Here is a 19,569-nt window from a genome sequence, read left to right as displayed (position 1 = left end):
AGGCAAATGATTGAAGAGGAATTATCAGAACAGCAAGTTGAGATAATGCAAAGGACCACCGAGCGAGAATATGTGAACTTTCTGAAAATGCAATGCTTTCCTGATGAGAAAAATTATAAAGAAGTGAATTCCGATGGAGAAGAGTGCTGCTCAGAATCAGGAGATAGTGATACAAAGGTAATTTATAAAAAAATGAAAATGCTGAAAATTTCTTTCAAAATGAGCCCAAAACCACCCGAAAATGTTGAAAATGAAGCGAGTTATAGGCAATTGAATTTTTTTCTAAAATTTATATTTTCAAAAAGTTAAATTTGATCATAACTTTTTTCGTTTGTACCGGATTTTATTAATTTTTTGTGTGTTGCGTTTGTCTTGGTGAGAGCTTCAAAATGAGCTCTCACAGGCCTAGGCTCCGCCTATTTTAGGATTAGGCTCCGCCCACTTTTAGGTCCACCACGGATACAGGAAATGTAGGCGGAGCCTAGGCGTGTGGGGGCTTATTTTAAAGCAAAACAAACAGCGAACTTAAATTCAGTGTAGGAAAAGCTTCAAAATGAGCCCCCACACGACTAGGGTCCGACCATTTTGGGCTCTTCGTGGTGGGACTCAAAAGGGGCGGATCTAGGCATAGAATGGGCGGAGGCTAGGCGTGTGGGGGCTCATTTTGAAGCTCTTTTCGAGTTAAAATCTAATTCGTTGTTTTTTTTTCAAGAAAATCCTTTTAAAACGTTGAAAATGCCTAAAAAATAAAAAATAAAAAAATAGTTTGGATAACATTTTTTTTAGGTTTTTCAACTTTTCTTGAGCCTTTTTCGGTTTTTTTTTGGAAATTTTTAGCAAAACAGAACACAAATTTGACTTCAGCGTGAAAAGAGCTTTAAAATAAGCCCCCATACGGCTAGGCTCCGTCCACTTTTGGTTTTTCGTGGTGGGACCCAAAAGTGGGCGGGGCTTTGCTGAAAGCGGGCGAAGCCTAGGTGTGTGGCGGCTCATTTTGAAGCTCTCGACTTCACAAATTTGAAAAACAAAACACTTTTCAAATCCGATGAGAAATAAAAAAGTTGCGGTCAAAACTATTTTTTCGACTTTTTTGAAAATTCCAAAAAATCTGAAATCGCCCATAACTCGCTTCAATTTCAGCCGATTTTGTCGATTTTTAGCTTAAAATGTGCGGAATTTTCCCTTTTTTTTTTGAAAATCTAATTTTAGGCAATCTGAAATTTACAGAGGCGTCGTAAGGGAAAGAAGTCTCCGACCAAGAAGAGGATTCTAGGAAAGACCCGTGCCGCCAAAAAAGCTGAAATGTACGACGGAATGTCTAAGGAAGAAATTCGTCAAGTTAGAAGTGGACGTCATCCGGTCAAGAAAGCTTCGAAAATTGGCGGAAAAAAACGCGAAAACTCGGAAATTTCCGAGGAGGATTCTTCCACGTGCCCATCGTCCCCTTTAGAATCCGAATACTCGAAGTATAAGAACATTGGAGTCCAGATTCTTCATTAATTGAAAAATCTAAAAATATTGCTTTTAAATGATATACAACACACCTCCCTCCTCCCAACCCCAACCCCAACTTTTTTCAAAAAACTTTTTTTTCAGATTTTAAATTTTTTTATTTTTCTTAATTTCCCCCATAACTCTCCTGAAACAGTTTCAAACTCATTCAAACAACAATATTCACACTCAGCTAGTTGTGCGCTTCAAAATGAGCTCCCACACGCCTAGGCTCCGCCTACTTTTGAGTCCCACCACGAAAACCGCAAAGTTTGAGGAGCATAGCCGTATTTGAGCTCGTTTCGAAGCTCTTTTCACACTGAATTTGAATTTCGTATTCATTTCTGTTATTGTCACAAAAAATTCAGCATTACCCTACCTCATTCCAGAACCCTAGAATCCCTAGACTCCTCCCCTTCCCCCTTCTCTCTCTCTCTCTCTCTCTCTCTCTTATTTCGTTCCTAACTTTTTGATTTGTTGTTTTATTAGCTTGATTTAGACACCATGCTACTCAACAAGTCCAGAGCTTCAAAATGAGCCCCCACACGTCTAGGTTCCGCCTACTTTAGGATAGGCTCCGCCCACTTTTGGGTCCCACCATGAAAACCGCCAAAGTGGGCGGAGCCTAGGCTTGTTTAGGCTCATTTTGAAGATCTCGATGAGCCAAATCTAAATTTTCAGGTGTCCTTCCCTGATTTTTTCGGCATATATCGATTTTTGGCACATATAGATTTTTTCAAAAATCGAAAAATTTCGAAAAATTTTCTGAACATTTTTTTTTTAATTTTTGAATTTTTTCCCGATCTTTTTTCCTTCTTCATTTAAGTTCTTCCAAGTTTTTCATCTCACGATCATATTAGGCTCCGCCCACATATTGCCCACCCCCAAATCGGAGTCAATTTCCAAATCAGTTCCCCCCAAACCAAAAATTCCCAGTGTAGTTTTCTTTAAATTTTTTTTTCTCAAATCTCACGTCTCCAATCCAGAATTACTTATTTTCATCGTATTTCCCACGTTCCTAGCTTCAAAATGAGCCCCCACACGCATAGGCTCCGCCCATGTTAAGCTAAGCCCCGCCCACTTTTAGGTCCCGTCACGAAAACCCCCAAAGTGGGCGGAGCCTAGTCGTGTTTAGGCTCATTTTGAAGCTCTTTTCATGCTGAATCCAAATTCAATATTAATTTTGTCAAAAGTCCCCAAAAAAATTGAAAATTCCTGAAAAACCCAAAAAAAAAGTGATGCCCAAAAATGATTCCCAAAATTTTTGATATTTATTTTACCTCCAATTTTTCCCCCAACTACTCTCAAACCCCTCGTTCTATGCATATTTTCAGCAAATTCGCTCTATTGAGAATCCTATATTTTTGAAATAGCGAGATTCTCAATAGAGCGAAATAGCAATTTTTTCAAAAAAATTTTTTTTGTTCTAGTTGAAATTTCTTTGTCCCAATTATCTTCCCCTCTAATTACCCAATTAAAAAAATTTGGCGCCAAAAATTTTTTCGAATTTTTGAAAAATTTTGAAAATTCAAAAATTTCAATTTTGGCGCCATTTTTTTTCAAATTTTTAATCTGAATTTGTTTCAAAGAAAATCCAGCCAACCGAATTTTTTTTGACCCCGAAGTTGTTATGTTGTAATGTCCCCCCGATTTTTTTTGGCGGTTGACTGGAAATTTAATTTAATAAAATTAATTTTATCGATTTTTTTCAATTTTAGGACATTTGGAGACACAGAAACACAGACAGAAATTGAAAAACATGAATTATAACACATTTTAAGCCTAAAATCAGCTAAATCTGTTGAAAATTCAAGGAGTTATGGGCATTTGAAAGATTTGAAATTCGAAAAAATGATTTTGAGTCATAACTTTTTTATTTTTCTATCGAATTTTGAAAATTCATTGATTTTCAAATTTCTGACGTTTTTAGCTTCAAAATGAGTATAAACATGCCTAGGTTTGGGTCCCACCGCATAGTTCCCAAAATTTTAAAGACGCATACCGTAATCTCGTGGTGAGACCCGTTTTCCGTGCAAACCTAGGCATGTTTATGCTCATTTTAAAGCTCTCAACCAGCTGAATTCAAATTTTGTGTGAAAAAAATCAAAATTCACAGGATTTTCGCTGAGAAATCTGGAAAAAAAAATTTTCGAAAAAAAATTTTTTTTTGGAAATTTCATTTTTTTTTTTGATATTCAAAAAAACATGGTGTTTCTAAAGATAATTTAAGGGATTCAAAATCCTATAATTATTGAATTTGATGGTAATTACACACCGATTATCACATACCAGTGACCTGGATAATTAAAAACACAGAAATCTCATTTTCGATTTCTTTCACTTTTCCCGATTTTCTCATTTTCCCCAGAAATTTCCGTTTAGTTTCTTCACTTTTTAATGATTAAATTCTTAGAAATTGTGAGAATTTCAGATTTTCAGAAAATCCTAAATTTTGGAATTTCCAAATTTTCAAAAAATCTAATTTTCAAAATTTTTAAATTTAGAAATTCCCGAAAATCCGAATTTTTTTAATTATAAAAATAGGTTTTTTCGAAATTTCAGAAACTCTGAAAATCTTAAATTTTGAAAATCTGAAATTCTGATTTCAAAGAGTTCAGAATCAGAATAACAGAATTTTTTTCAAATTTCTGAGTTTCTGAGTTTTCGAATTTCAGATATTCTGAAATTCTGACTGTCAGAACTTTTGGGATATTCAAAATTCTGGAAATCTCAAATTTTCGAAATTTCCATAATTTCCAGATCCCTCAAAAATGCCCTTCTACCCATTGCTCATCCTTGTCCTCTCCCAAGTCCATCATTGCTCATCCTGCATGTCAACGCGTACAGTATCCAGTATCCCCGCGCTTCGAAATTGTCCATCTTGTGATGTCTCCACCCTATCCGGATCCTCTTTCACCCCAACCGCTACCCAAACCCCAGGGACCGCCTATTTTTTGAGAGGTGTGGACCCGGTGAACTGGTAATTTTATCGAATTTTTTTATAATTGGAAAATAAAAAACGTTTTTGACATTTTGAGCCTAAAATCAGCAAATTCCGATCAAAATGAAGGGAGTTATGGGCATTTTAAATTTCTGAAAAATTGAAAATATTTCAAAAATTTTTTTGGACCGTAACTTTTTTATTTTCGATCAGACTTGTTAAATTATTTGATTTTTTGATTTCTCATGTTTTGAGCTTTCAAATGAGCCCCCACAAGACTAGGTTCGGCCAATTTCGGATTAGGCTCCGCACACCTTTGGGTCCCGCCACGAAAGCTCGGGAGGGGGGCAGAGCCTAGTCGTGTGGGGGCTCATTTTGAAGCTCTCGACTTGACAACATCAAAAATTTTAACTATTTTCAATATGGATAAGAATTCGAATAGTTAAAATCGAAATAAAAAAAATTCGAAAAAAAATTTTTTTGGAAAATTTGATTTTTAAGAATTTTTAACGAAAAACTCAAAAAACTTTAAGTTTTTCAACGCAAATTTTGATTTCAGCTTGTTGAAAGCTTCAAAATGAGTATAAACGTGCCTTGGTTTGCTGAAAAACGGGTCTCACCACGAGATTACGGTATGCGCCTTTAAAATTTTGGGAACTATGCGGTGGGACTCAAACCTAGGCATGTTTATACTCATTTTGAAGCTAAAAACGTCATAATTCTGAAAATCAATGAATTTTCAAAATCCGATAGAAAATAAAAAAGTTATGGTCAAAAAGATTTTTCGAAAAAAAATTGAATATTTTCAAATGCCCATAACTCGCTTAATTTTTAATGGATTTTTTTGATTTTAGACTTAAAATGTCTGAAATTTTGTGAATTTTAATACAGTACACAGATTTTATAAAAATTCTGCAAAATTTGTACAAAATTCAGGTGCGACGTGGCCCAAATCAATTGCATCCCCGAGGATGGAAGTCGGCAGACAGTTGCCATTAATGTTATTGTGGTAACTTTAAAATTTTTTTGGTTTGGCGCGAAATTCGAATTTTTTGAAGGATTCCGTGAGCACGCAACTGGCAACCGGCTGTGCTAGTGCGAATTCTGTGGCAAACGCGCTCCTCTGCAGTACTGGAAATGTTTGGACCTATAAGTGAGTGAAATATTTTGTAAGACTAATGGAATTTATTTCATAAATAATGAACAAAACATTTCAAACATTTTGAGCTAAAAATCAGCAAAATCCGTTGAAAATGAAGCGAGTTATGGGGATTTGAAGTTTTTGAAATTTTTCATATTTTTGATCGTAACTTTATATTTTTGATCGTAACTTTTTTATTTTTCATCGGATTTTCAAAAAATTGTGATTTTCAAATTTCTGACATTTAGAGCTTTAAAATGAATATAAACAAGCCTAGGTTTGGGTCCCACCGCGAAATTCCCAACTAATTTAAATGCGCATACCGTAATCTCGTGGTGAAACCCATTTTTCAGCAAACCTAAGCTTGTTTGCAATCATTTTGAAGCTCTTAACAAGCTTTATTCAAATTTTGTATCATTGTGAAGGTTTTTCTAGAAAAATCTAGAAAAAAAACTATTTTACAGAATTTTTTTTCGAGAAAAATGTATTTTGATCATAACTTCTTAATTGCATTCCCATCCTTTCTGAACACTCAATTTTTGATGTTGTCAAGTCGAGAGCTTCAAAATGAGCCCCCACACGACTAGGCTCCGCCCCCCTCCCGAGCTTTCGTGGCGGGACCCAAAGTGGGCGGAGCCTAATACCAAAATGAGCGGAGCCTAGGCGTGTTTAGGCTCATTTTGAAGCTCATGACAAGCTGAGCAGAACTACAATCTCAAATTATAAAAATACTGACTTTTAAAAAAGTTATATCGATTTTTAACTTTTTCAATGTTTTCAGCGGTCGATCAGATTTCACTGTGGAATGTCGAGTGACAACTGGGTCGACTTGTTAACTTCATTTTTATTTTTTATTTTTAAATTTAATAACTTTCTTATAAGGGGCGGAGCTTAATGATAATAACAAAAATAATACAATTATTCGTTTTTCACTTTTTCCAATTTCTCAAAAAATTTCAAAAAATACCAAATCACATAAACAATATAAGAAGAGCCCAAAATGTGCAAAAAATTGAGTGCTAGAACGAAAATGTGCATTTCTGAGAGCCTCATCATTGGAAGCAACAAAATGAACGGAATTATCGAGGTGTAAATTGGGGTGATTAGGAAATTTAGGATTTTCGAGCTGTAGAACTTTCCAGAAATCGATTTGATTACGGTTGGGATGTCGATTAATCTGAAATTAAATTTCTGACATTTTAAGCCTAAAATCAGAAAAATCCGTTAAAAATGAAGCGAGTTATAGGCCTTTGAAAATTTTGAAAATTTCGAAAAACTTATTTTGAGTCATAACTTTTTTATATTATCATCGGATTCTGAGAATTTATTGATTTTTGAATTTGTTGTGTTAAGAGCTTCAAAATAAGTACAAACAAGCCTAGGTTTGCTGGAAATTGGGTCTTATCGCGAAATTACGGTATGCGCTTTTAAAATTTGGGGAATTTCGCGGTGGGACCCAAACATAGGCATTTTTATACTTATTTTGAAGCTCTCAACAAGCTGAGTTCAAATTTTCTGTTTACACCATAAAGTTCTCGAGCTTTTTCTAGAAAAATCTGAAAAAATAAAAAAATTTCGGAAAAAAATTTTGTTTTTTGATCTTAACTTTTTATTTTTCATCGGATTCAAAATATTTCTTGTTTTTTGAATTTGTTGTGTTAAGAGCTTCAAAATGAGTATAAACAAGCCCAGGTTTGGATCCCACCGCGAAATTCCAAAAATTTAAAGGCGCATACCGTAATTTCGCGGTGGGACCCAAACATAGGCATGTTTATACTCATTTTGAAGCTCTCAACAAGCTGAGTTCAAATTTCCTGTTAAAAAATTGAAGATTCTCTTTTTTTTCAGAACAATTTCAGAAAAATCTGGAAAAAAATTTTTTTTCGAAAAAAACATTTTTTGCGGCAATTTTACCTCATAAAAAGAATCAAAAAGATTGTGAAAACCAGCGAAAACTCTCCAAGACCATATCCTTGGTGTGGTGGCCAGAAACGAGTCATTTTTTGAATTGTGCTCAAATCACGAGCCGCCCGTCCAGCAGAATGGAAATATGGGTTCGCGGTGAAGAACTGAAATTTTTTTAGAAGCTAAATTTTTGGATTCTTCCTTTTTTTCCTGAAAAATCAATCTATTTCGCGAATTTTCCTTTTTTTTCATTTTTAAAACCTTGAAATTTGAATTTTGAATTTCCCGCTGAAAATTCCTTCTGGGCATTTTTGGGCGCCGGTGTTTGCACAACTTGCAGCGAGCTTCACGAGCAAACGTTTTTTAATTTTTAAAAGTTATTTTTCAGCTTTTCTGGGTCATTTTTCTTCGTTTTTCATCAATATTTGTTGGTTTTTAATGAAAAATGAACATTTTTCTGCTATTTTTTGTTACCTGAACCAATTGAAGAGTCCTCTCGCGGCTGAAAAGCCAGTGAGAAAATTGATGGATCAGAAATGTTGCCAGAGGGATTCTCACCAATAAATTGATGATATTTTTGCAGGAAAAGTGTGCTGGAAGAGAAGAAAATGGGGATTTTTAGGGATTTTTAGGGGGTTTACCTCGGAAATTTGGCATTTTTCGAAAAAAATTGTTTTTTTCCAAAAAATAAATTTGAAAGAATAAAAAAAGATTTGCAGGTTCTCAGAGAATAAAGTTTTCTTCTTCTTCTTCTTCGTTTTCTGCGCGCAAACGCGTCGTCTTCCTTCGCCTTGACCTCGTTCTCAAGTCCCCTTTCCCCTTTTTCCCTAATTCTCTCTTCTCTCTTTTTTTTTGTACCGCGCAAATTGTAACCCATTTATCTGTATCATCTTTTCCTTTTTTTTTGGGCGGTGCGGATTTTTTTATCTTTATAAATTTGAAAAAAACATTTTTTTTTTGCATAATTTGTATTTTGCGGGATTTTAGGCCTAAAAAGTCGATTTTCACCACTTATACGACCATAAAAGCGTCGAAAAGTGTGATTTTCGACCCTATAACCCCCAAAAAACTCCTATTTTCAGTCAAAAATCCATAATTTTCAGCCCGAAACCCTAATTTCCGAGTCTCCCAGCTTCTCCTCGAGGAGTCCACGACCGCGATCGTGGTGGGACCCGGCGCCAACGAGTCAAGCCTATTTGCACAAGTTTTTTGCATTGTTCTCAACGAATTTTCCACTTTTTAGGTTTATTCTTTGGATTACTAGGTAGAGAAAATTTTTCTACATCTTTTGATACCCAATTGCAGTGGTTTTTAGTTTAATTTGGCCTGGAAAATGGGATTTTTCAATTTTTTTTTGAAATTTTGAAATTTTCTGGTTTTAGACACAATCCTAGATTATTTTTGAGTCGAAAAACTTTGAAAATCGATTTTTTCAAGCCAGAAAAGTGCAAAGTCCCCGAATCGCTTATCAGTGCTGTCTTGACCGCGTTTTGCCTATTTTATAGTGTAAAAAGTTTTTCAGAGAAAATTGGCAAAATTTGGGCTATTTTCGGCAATATTGAGCCAATTTTAGGGTTTTTAGGTCAAAAAAGGAATTTTTCGGCTGAAAAACTCAGTTTTTTGAGTTTTAGAGCCATTTTTTGCATTGAATTGCAGAAATTTAGGTCAATTTTTCCTACTAAAAACGATCCAAAAATGGCAAAAAAAAACCGATTTTTCGAGTTTTTTTCCGGAAAATTCTGGGCAATTTTTTTTGAAAATCACTCAAAAAATTAGAAAATTAGTGAAAAACCGCTGAAAAATGTCATTTTTCGACTAAAATTTGGTCGATTTTCAGTCATATTTTTTGAAAAAAATTGTAGAAAAAACAATGGCTGAAATTTGCCATTTTTTGGCTAGAAAAATCAATGAAAATCGCCAATTTTTTAAAGCCAATTTTCAAATTTTTTGGCCTTTTTTTTGCCTAAAAATGGACAAAAAATCAGATTTTGGTCAAATTTTTCTAGGTAATTTTTCCCATTTTTCCTCCTAGAAATGGTCCAAAACAGCCAATTTTCCAGATTTTTCGGGCCATTTTTCCTCTTAAAACTGACCAATTTTTGCTCTTTTCCGCCTTTATCACACCCTGCATCACCTCGTTTTCCCCACTTTTTTGGCAAAAAATCTGATCAAACACATTGCGTGTGACCCCCTCTCTTCTCTCTATTATCACCAGTTTTTCGCTGTATTCTCCGCCACATTTTGCCATATTTTTCCAGCTCAAACGATCGTTCTTCGCAGTTTCGAGAGCTAAAACAGTTGGTTTCAGCCGTTTTTAGGCATTTTTAGCGCTAAAAATCGATTTTTAAGGTGGAAAATTGGCTTCTGGGCGATTTTTAAGTCAGAAAAATCGCTAAAAATTCGATTTTTAACATCTGAAAAGCACGATTTTTGACCTGAAAATTGACTATTTTGAGTCGGTTTTCACCGATTTTTCGCCATTTTTTTGGGCATTCTTAGCTCAAAAATCGATTTTTAACAGCTGAAAAATTGAATTTTGACCTGAAAATCGACTGTTTTACTGTTTTTTGCCACTATTCATTCAATTTTTAGCTGAAAAATCGCATTTTTCGCCGTTTTTCACCGATTAAAACCGATTTTTTGCCAATTTTAGGACATTTTGAGCTGTTTTTAACCATTTTAGCCATTTTTGAACACGAAATTTGGCTGAAAATTGTATTTTTAAGGTCAGAAAAGCTAGATTTTTTATTGAAAAAAGGTCAATTTTTACCGATTTTCACCAAATTTTTCCTATTTTTAGCTGATTTTAGCCAATTTTACACCGTTTTTGGGTCATTTTAAAGCTATTTTCAATCATTCAAACCATTGTTTGGCCCAAATTGACGCCAAAAATAGCTTAAAAATCGATTTTTTAGCTGAAAATTGGCCTCTGAAGATTTTCTCTATTTTTAGTCAATTTCAAGCCATTTCGGGTCATTTTGAAGCTATTTTTTACCGATTTTTCGCGGATTTTCATCATTTTTTAACGAATTTTCACTATTTTAAGCCATTTTGCAGCCATGGGAGTGCCAAAAACGCAACCAGCTGCCCAGCCAGCAGTCACTCCATCCACTGGACCATCGGAAACTCTGGCACGTGGCATTCGAGCCATTTTCATCGGACCACCCGGATCGGGAAAGGGAACGCAGGCGCCGGCGTTCGCTTCGAAATACTTCTCGTGCCATTTGGCTACTGGTTAGTTAGAAACATAGAAAATTGCATACTTGTAAAATTCCGGGGCGGGCCGGGCCTGAGGAAAAAGATCGAAAAAACTCGAAAAAAATGACATAAGGGTCCCCCCTTATGTGTTTTTTGAAATTTTCAAAACTTGTGACATGACGGGCCCGGGCCGGGCCTTTGAAATTCGGAAAAAAAACGCCAGGCCCGGCGGCCCGGCCCGTTACAAGTATGAAAAATCGCAGGTTTTTGAGAATAAAATTGATGAAAAAAGCCGAAATTCGGCCTAATTTCGCACCAAAAATTGACTGAAAAATAGCAAAATTTCAACCTGAAAAATACCTTTTGCATCGCAAAAATGGTCAAAAATCGTCGGAAAATGCAGTGAAAAATAGCCAATTATAACGACTAATCGATGAAAAATACCCCGAAATCGACAAAAAAAAATTTAAAAGGTGTCGATTTTTGGTGAAAAATGCTCGAATAATAGACAATTTCAGGCCATAAATCGCTGAAATAGCGGAATTCGGGACTAACCTATTTTTGAGCCGAAAATGTCTGAAAAGTCGATTTTTCACCGATTTTTACACTCAAAATGGTTGTTAAATAACGAAATTTGGCTTGAAAAGAACCAAATATCGCCTAAAAATTGGATTTTCAGCTTGAAAATCGCTGTAAAATGGCGAATTTTGATGTCAAAATGTCGATTTTTGTCTGAAAGTGACCATTTTTCAAGTCGAAATCGCCTAAAAACTCTATTTTTCTGGAAAAATGACTATAAATCACTGAAAAATGCCGGGATTTCGGCCTAAAAATCGCCTAAAAATGCGCTGAAAAATGCCGAATTTTGGACTAAAAATGACAAAAAATCGCCTGAAAAATTTCTGAAAATCTCCAAAAATTTCGATAAAAATGTCGAAATTTTTTGTTGAAAAATACCCAAATTTGGCCTTAAAATTTGATTTTCCATGTATTTTCGTCCTAAAAATGTCTCAAATAGCTGAAAATCGCTGAAAACTCTTCTTTTCCAATAAAAACCGCCAAAAAATTCGATTTTTCAACTAGTTTAACCTCAAAAATGACAGAAAAATAGCCTATTTTTTCAGCTATTAATCGCTGAAAAATGGCCACAAAACGGCCGATTTTGACCCAAAAATAAGCGAAAAATCCCAAATTTTTGGAAATTTTAGCGATTTTCCCACCAAAATTACCTCAAAAAACCGATTTTTGACCGATTTCTTCCTCCTATTTTCCACCCCAAAAATGACATTTTCCAGGTGACCTGCTCCGCGCGGAAGTCGCCTCGGGCTCCGAGTTCGGAAAACAGCTGAAAGCGACGATGGACGCCGGAAAGCTCGTCAGCGACGACGTCGTCTGTAAGCTCATCGAGCAGAAGCTGGAGAAGCCCGAGTGCAAGTACGGATTCATTCTTGACGGATTCCCACGTACTAGTGGACAGGCTGAGAAGGTACTTTGAGGGGGGAATAGCAGGGGAAAATGGTTGAAAATAGTCTGAAGATGAGCTAGAAATTGCCGAAAATGATCCCTAAAAATGATTCTAAAAGTGTTTTAAAAATGACGATTGTCACCGAAGTAACGTTGGAATCGCTTGAAATAGAGCCTAAAATTGAAGCTGTAACATGTTAAAATGGTCGAATTTGGCCTAAAAATGACCCAAATCGGCTGAAAAACTGCTGAAAGTTGTGCCAAAAAATCGGCTGAGAACTCACTGAAAATGACCCAAAAATGGCTAATTAAAGCCTAAAAATTGCCTTAAAATGAGGAAAATCAACACAGAAAACAAGGATAATTTGACCCGCAAAAAGCCTTTTTTAACCTTAAAAATGGACCTAGTTTGGCCTTAAAAGAGCTTACATAGGACCTAAATGATAGCATGATTTCCATTAAAAAAGGCCTAAATTAGGCCTGAAAATCGTACTTTTCGATCTAAAAAGACCAGGAAAAACGCTAAATTCGACCATAAAATACGCTATTTTCACCTAGAAGCTGAAATTGACTCTAAAACCGACCAAAAATGACCAATTTGGCACTAAAAATGGCCTAAAAATGCCAATTTTGACCCAGAAAACGCTGAATTTGAGAAAAAAAAGCAATTTTTGACCTAGAAAATGAACCTAATTGGACTCAAATTTAGCCTATTTTTCATTCAAAAAATCCAAATTTTGACGCTGAAAATGACCTATTACCCTATAAAAGGCTAAATTTGGCACTAAAAACGACTATTTGACTGTAAAAGCGGCCGAAAATGACCAATTTGACGCTGAAAATGACTTGAAAATGCCATTTTTGACCCAGAAAATAAATCTAATTTGACCTAAGAACAGCTCATTTCCACCTAAAAACCAAATTTGACACTGAAAATGGCCAAAAATGCCATTTTTGACCTAGAAAATGAACCTAATTTGACTCAAAAAGTGCCTAAAAACGACCGTTTTTACGCTGAAAATGACCTAAAAGTCCACCTAAACTACTCTTTTTTGCAGCTCGACGAGATTCTCGAACGCCGAAAGACCCCGTTGGACACTGTCGTTGAGTTCAACATTGCCGACGATTTGCTCGTCCGCCGGATCACTGGCCGCCTGTTCCATATCGCCTCCGGCCGAAGCTATCATTTGGAATTCAAACCACCAAAGGTGCCGATGAAGGACGATCTCACTGGAGAGCCCCTCATCCGTCGATCCGACGATAATGAGGAGACGTTGAGAAAGCGATTGGTTCAGTACCATCAAATGGTGAGGGGGATCATGGGGGGAAATAGTATATTTTTGTCCTGAAATAGCTGAAAATGACTCCCAAAAATTTAGAATTTTGGCTTGAAATTGCTGAAAATGACCCATTTTGATAGAAATTTGACATTGAAACAGCTTCATGTGAGGCAAAAATGACTAAAAAATAGGTAAAAAATGCCCCAAAAGTGCCAAAATATCCCAAATTTGGCCATTTTCAGACAGATTTGACGCTGAAAATGACCCAAATTTTGACTTGAAACGAAAAATCGCTGAAAATGTCCTACTTTCATTGGAATTTGACATTGAAAAGTGCCAATTTTTGACCTGAAAATAGCAAAAAATACCCCAAAAAGAGCTCAAATTGGCCTAAAATGACTAAAAATGACTTAAAAATCCATTTTGAACTGAAAATTTGAACTGAAAATTTGAATTGAAAATTGCTGAAAACAGCATATTTTTGAGGAAATTTGGCTTTAAAATCGCAAATTTTGGCTGAAAATGACCGGAATTGGCCTAAAACAACCCCCCAATTTGACCGAAAACACCGTTAAAAATATCCTAGAAACCCCAAAATCGACCTAATTACCCCCCAATTACCCCTAATTACCCTCATTTCCAGACTGGCCTATGTCGGTGTAAAAATATGGAAAATTAGAGCTTAAAATTGATGGAAATAGCCCTTTTTGATGGAAATTTGACATCGAAAATGGGCAATTTTTGACCTGAAAATAGCTGCAAAAATGGCTAAAAACAACTTCATTTCTGCCTAAAATAGCTCAAAAATACCCTAGAAACCCCCTAAAAAGCTCAAAATTTACCAATTTTCGGCTCAATAAAACCCCTCAAAATCGATCTGATTTCCCTAATTACCCTAATTATCCCCCTATATTTTCAGACAGTGCCACTCGTCGACTACTACCAAAATTTCGGCTTCAAATAACTTGAAAATACTCCAAAAAGAGCTTAAATTGACCTTGAAAAACCCTAAATTAAGACCAAAAATGGTCTAAATTGGCCTAAAACAGCGCGAATTTGATCTGAAATAGCCTTGAAAACACCCTGAAAACCTCAAAAAACGCCCGAAATTGACCTAATTACCCCTAATTACCCCTCTCTATTTCCAGACTGTGCCACTCGTCGACTACTACCAGAAGCACGGTGTGCACGTGAAAGTGGACGCGGCGAAGCCAATGGCCGATGTGAAGGCTCACATCGATTCGGTGTTCGCCAAATTCACCCAGAAGAAGGTATAGACGAATTTAGTGAACTCTCTTTGAAATGACATTAAAAAAAGACATTAATTTTATTGGAATAAAGATGTGAAGGATTGAAAAAATATGGCTGAAAATGCTGAAAATTTGGCTAAAAACGGTCCATTTTGACCTGAAAAAGGACCATTTTTGGGCTTAAAATGGCCATTTTTAACTGAAAAAAGACCGATTTTAACTTTTTTTAAAATCTGAAATAAGCTATTTTTGACATTTAAATAACCAATTTTTGGCCTGAAAAATGGCCTTTTTGACCTGGAGTAGGCCTTTTATGATCTAAAAAGTGCCGATTTCGACCTAGAAAAAGTCATTTTTGAGCTGAAATAGGTCCATTTTGATATAAAAGAAAGCTTATTATGGCCTTAAAAAGGCCTATTTTGACCTAAAACCGGGATTTTTTTTAACTGAAAACAGCCATTTTGACCTAAAAATCGGTGTTTTTCACCTAACAAATGTCCTTTTTGACCAGGAAACGGCCCAGTTTGACTCAAAAATAGCCCATGTTGGCCTGAAAAAGGTCATTTTGACCAGAAAAAGAGTCTATTTGACCTTAAAAAGTCTCATTGGGACCTGAAGAGGGCCTATTTTCACTAGAAAAGGGCCTATTTTGACCGGAAAGAGCCCTTTTTGGCATAAAAAGGCCTGATTCGGACCAAATTTGGCCTAGAAACGTCAGATTTGACCCAAAAGTGGCCTGAAAATAGGTCTGTTTTAGCCTTAAAACGGGTCCCTTAGGCTTAAAATGGCCTTTTTGACCGGAAAAAGGCCTTTTTTCAGGCCTAGAAATGTCAAATTTGACCTAAAAGGGCCTGAAAATAGGCCTATTTTTGACTGAAAATCACTGATTTTTAGTTGAAAATTTGCAAAATTTCTGGTCTGAAAACCCCTAAAAATGTTGAAAAATCGGGGAAAAAACCAAGATTTTCGAAAAAAAACTCAAATTTCAGTCAAAAAAAAAACGCTGAAAAACGCTGTAAATCAAGATTGTTTGGGATAAAATTTCCTTGAAAATTCGATTTTTTACCTATTTTTCAGTCTAAAATATCGCTGAAAATCTCATTTTTCCAGTTAGAAAGCACAAAAATTGGTGGAAAAAGTTAAAAATTCAAGATTTTTGGAATAAAAAATTCCAAAAAAGTCGCTGAAAATCCAATTTTTAACCCAAAATCTCAATTTTCCAGGATCGCGTCGCTTTCGTCTAACTTCCCAGCACCACCACCACCACTATAGGCACATCCCAAAGAAGAATTCATTTTTCCTATCGTCACACAATTTTTTTCTCGTTTTTCAGTAATTTTTAGCTTGTTTCCCCCCCCCCCCCCCTTTTTAGGCGTATTTTCATGGTTTTTGTGTCCCCGTTCCCATCCTGTGAGCATTTTTCTCTTGAAAATCTCTTTAAGTCGCCAATTTTCATTCCTTTTCAATAAATTTTCTGGATTTTTCAGGATTTTTCACCACGAAATGGCTTTTTAGGCGAAAAAATGATGAAAAATGGGTGAAACTAATTGAAAAAATGAGAATGATGCAAGCGCGCTCCGCTGCACACACGGAAGATTTTGAGAATTTGCGCGCGAATTTGAAAAGGTTTTTCGATTTTTTTTTTGGAATTTCAGCGATTTTTAGGTCAGTTTTCGGGATTTTTGAGCTAATTTTTATCGATTTAAATGATAATTTTGACTATTTACCACTTTTTCAGGAATTTTCTGAAATTTTTTAAAATTTTTGAAAAAAAAATCTGAAAAAATAATTTTCCTGAAATTTTTTTTTGAATTTTATTTCTGAAATTTTAAAGTTTTATTTTTCTTAAATTCTTTAGAAATTTTCAGCTTTTTTTTCGGAAAAATTCGTCATTTTCCGCCTCGATTTATATTGCGAAATATTACACCCCGGCAGCCGGGGAAAAGGGGGCGGAGCCTAAATTTATTTTTCAGAATTTTAGCTGTTTTTTGGATTTTTGAAGGTTTTTCAGTTATTTTTTTATATGTTTCCCATTTTTTTTCCAGTTTTTTCTAGAATTTTGAATTTCAGAAAATTCTTTAAAAATGGTATTTGGATATTTTTCAACTACAGTATGCCCACCGGCACTGATTTTCATGGGGCAGCATCAGGAGGAGAATGAGAGATTGCTGAAAGTAAGAAATCTGAATTTTTGTAAAAAAAAATTTTTTTTGAAAATTTTCAGATTTTCAGCCAAAAAATCTGGAAACTTGAATTTGTTGAGAAAATTTTTTTTTTGAAATTTTTAGATTTTTACAAAATTCTAGCCAACCGACAAAACTGTAAAATTTTCTGCAAAATCTAAAATTTTGACAAAAAAAATTTCTGAAATTTCGATTTTCAGGAAGGACTTCCAGACGACGTCTGGTTCCACGTCGACAAGGTGCCTTCGGCACATGTCTATCTTCAAATGCCTCGTGGCATTACAATAGACACAATTCCAGAAGAATTGGTAATTTTTCTGAAATTTCAGATTTTTCAAAAAATTCAAATTTCCTGCCAAACCATTCATCTTGCAGCTCGACGACTGCTGTCAACTGGTGAAAGCCAATTCGAAAATTGGGAAAAAAATGGACAAAGCTACAGTAGTCTACACGAAAAGGGAGAATTTGAAAAAGACGAAAATGATGGATTCGGGAGAGGCGAGGAAATCTGAAATTCGAAAAATCCGAAAAAAATGAAAATTCAGAATTTTAAAAAAATTGTGAAATTCTGAATTTTCAAAAATTTCAAAAATACAAAATTTTCTGAATTTCAGTTTTTGGAATTTTAAATTTGAGATTTTTTTTGGATTTTTGAATTTCTGGAATGTCTCGAATTTCGAATTTTCGAAGTATTGAATTTCAGAATTTGAGATTTTTCAATATTTTTGGAATTATCAGTGATTTTCTAAAATTCTGAAGTTATCGAAATTTTCAGAATTTGGGATTCTGGAATTTTTCGAAATTCCAAAAATTCAGAATTTGTGACCCAGGACCCATGAACCCATGAACCCAGGAACCCATGAACCCAGGAACCCATGAACCCATGAACCCATGAACCCATGAACCCATGAACCCATGAACCCATGAACCCATGAACCCAGGAATCCAGGGACTCAGGGGCCCAGGATCCAGGACCCATTTTTTGCAATTCTTCGAATATCCAGAATTTTCTAAAATTTTCAAAATCTGAGGTTTTACGAATTTTCCCGAAATATTTTATTTTCGGAATTTTCACATTTCTTGGTTCTCAGAAGTCTGAAATTTTCAAAATATCGATTTTTCAAAAAATCAATTTTTTAGGTCGGATTTCACAACTCGAAAATGGTGAATTCTCGAATAATTCTAAAAAAGAATTCTGCTGAAATTTTGAATCGTCTGGAAAAAACTCGATGGAAATCTTAGAATTTTTTTCTGGAATTTCGGGAAATCTGGAACTTCTGGACATCTGGAAATGGAAATCTGGAAGGAAAAATTGGAAACATTGGATTTTTTCAAATTTCAAATTTTTTACATAATTCCGATTTTTGAGATTAATAAAGATGTTTTTGATTCCAATAATTAAAATTCCCACCGAATTTCGAAAAACTACAGTACCCCTATCCCCCTGGATCACACATTTTCTGCCTTTCAGAGTCATATGTCCCTCCTCCCCTTTCTGATACAAATCTCGTTTTTTCTTGTTTCCCGGAGAGGCAAAGGACCATTTTAATCTCGGAATCTGATCTCCGATGTATATTCTTCACACAGTACAATGAGATCAAATCGGGTCTACTGTCTTATATGTTGGCATTTTCGGCCTTTTTTCCCTGAATTTTGGACTTTGTTCTGTGGATTTTATGGGATATGTGTTGGAAAATTGATCATAACTTTTTGGAAAATCAAAAATTTTGAAAAATTCAAAAAAGACGTGATAGAGCTTGAAAAGTTCTACAAAATAATATAAATTTTAATTTACTTTTGGATACCTAGACTTTCCTACTGTAGCATCAAAACTGCTGGTGGTGAGCAGCGCGATTCAACTACGTAGCGCCACCATGCTTTGGGAAATTGGTCATAACTTTTTGGAAAATCAATATTTCTGGAAAAATCAAAAAAGATATTATAGAGCTTTGAAAGTTCTATTAAAATTATATAAATTTTAATTTACTTTTGGATACCTAGACTTTCCTACTGTAGCATCAAAACTGCTGGTGGTGAGCAGCGCGATTCAGCTAGGTAACGCCATCATGTCTTGGAAAAATGGCTTCAACTTTCTTGAAAATTGGAATTTTTGAAACATTCGAAATTGATAAGATAGAACTTAGAAAGTTCCACAAAATAATATATAATGTAACACACTTAAAAAACGAACCATTTCTCTACAGAGCCGCAAAATCGCCTAGTAGCGCGTCTTTAGTCGCTTTTTCTGGAAAATTCTGTATTTTGAAGTATACCAAGTTTTATATACTTTTGTAGAACTTTTCAAGCTCTACATTTTCCTTTTCGAATTTTTTTAAAATTTTGATTTCGAAGAAAGTTATGGCAAAATTTCGAGAATTCATTTTTTTTTTCTACGATTTCTGTTATTTTAATCATTGTTCCGAAGGTGTAAATTAGCCACTTAAGGGTCATTAAGACACTTGAACTTTGAAATACAATTTTAAAGTCTTCAGGACAAAAATTTTGAACAGAAAACAAGACATAAACCATGGTTTTTGTGTTTGTTCCTCTTTTTTCAAATTTCTAGTTCTAACTTTTCAAAAAAAAACTATTTTGAACCCGGTTATCTCAAATCCTATAAAAAATACTGAAAAGTAGTCAACTACAAAAATGTGTGAAATTTTGAGAACTACATTTTTGTAGTTTTCAACTTTTTTGTAGCTTTTTTTAGTTTTTG

At 35.0% G+C, this 19,569-nt stretch overlaps 5 protein-coding genes across 5 annotated transcripts; 4 read left to right on the top strand and 1 right to left on the bottom strand.

Annotated features, from left to right (window-relative positions):
• Positions 1-6: 6 nt before the first annotated feature.
• On the top strand, positions 7-1,500 carry CBG26061 (the record flags this gene model as incomplete). Its single annotated transcript, XM_045244559.1, has 2 exons — positions 7-177; positions 1,228-1,500. 2 exons carry the CDS (start codon positions 7-9, stop codon positions 1,498-1,500), a joined length of 444 nt encoding a protein of 147 aa, XP_045100382.1.
• A 2,822-nt stretch (positions 1,501-4,322) lies between these two features.
• CBG21238 lies at positions 4,323-5,589 on the top strand (the record flags this gene model as incomplete). The annotated part of the gene is made up of 3 exons (XM_002642789.2): positions 4,323-4,471; positions 5,369-5,441; positions 5,491-5,589. 3 exons carry the CDS (start codon positions 4,323-4,325, stop codon positions 5,587-5,589), a joined length of 321 nt encoding a protein of 106 aa, XP_002642835.2.
• Positions 5,590-6,491: 902 nt separating this feature from the next.
• Positions 6,492-8,135, bottom strand: CBG26060 (the record flags this gene model as incomplete). The annotated part of the gene is made up of 4 exons (XM_045244558.1): positions 6,492-6,750; positions 7,488-7,642; positions 7,953-8,071; positions 8,120-8,135. The coding sequence occupies 4 exons, from the start codon at positions 8,133-8,135 to the stop codon at positions 6,492-6,494; spliced, it is 549 nt and encodes a 182-aa protein (XP_045100381.1).
• Positions 8,136-9,447: 1,312 nt separating this feature from the next.
• On the top strand, positions 9,448-14,697 carry CBG21240 (the record flags this gene model as incomplete). The annotated part of the gene is made up of 5 exons (XM_002642790.2): positions 9,448-9,484; positions 10,545-10,712; positions 11,972-12,162; positions 13,199-13,447; positions 14,569-14,697. The coding sequence occupies 5 exons, from the start codon at positions 9,448-9,450 to the stop codon at positions 14,695-14,697; spliced, it is 774 nt and encodes a 257-aa protein (XP_002642836.2).
• Positions 14,698-16,225: 1,528 nt separating this feature from the next.
• CBG21241 lies at positions 16,226-17,390 on the top strand (the record flags this gene model as incomplete). Its single annotated transcript, XM_002642791.1, has 5 exons — positions 16,226-16,296; positions 16,539-16,672; positions 16,741-16,844; positions 17,054-17,161; positions 17,229-17,390. 5 exons carry the CDS (start codon positions 16,226-16,228, stop codon positions 17,388-17,390), a joined length of 579 nt encoding a protein of 192 aa, XP_002642837.1.
• Positions 17,391-19,569: the final 2,179 nt, after the last annotated feature.

Source organism: Caenorhabditis briggsae (genome assembly GCF_000004555.2).
Source record: "Caenorhabditis briggsae complete genome, chrIII, whole genome shotgun sequence".
NCBI lineage: Eukaryota > Metazoa > Nematoda > Chromadorea > Rhabditida > Rhabditidae > Caenorhabditis > Caenorhabditis briggsae.
Note: the sequence above shows the minus strand (reverse complement) of the source record. Positions and strands in the feature narration are given on the sequence as shown.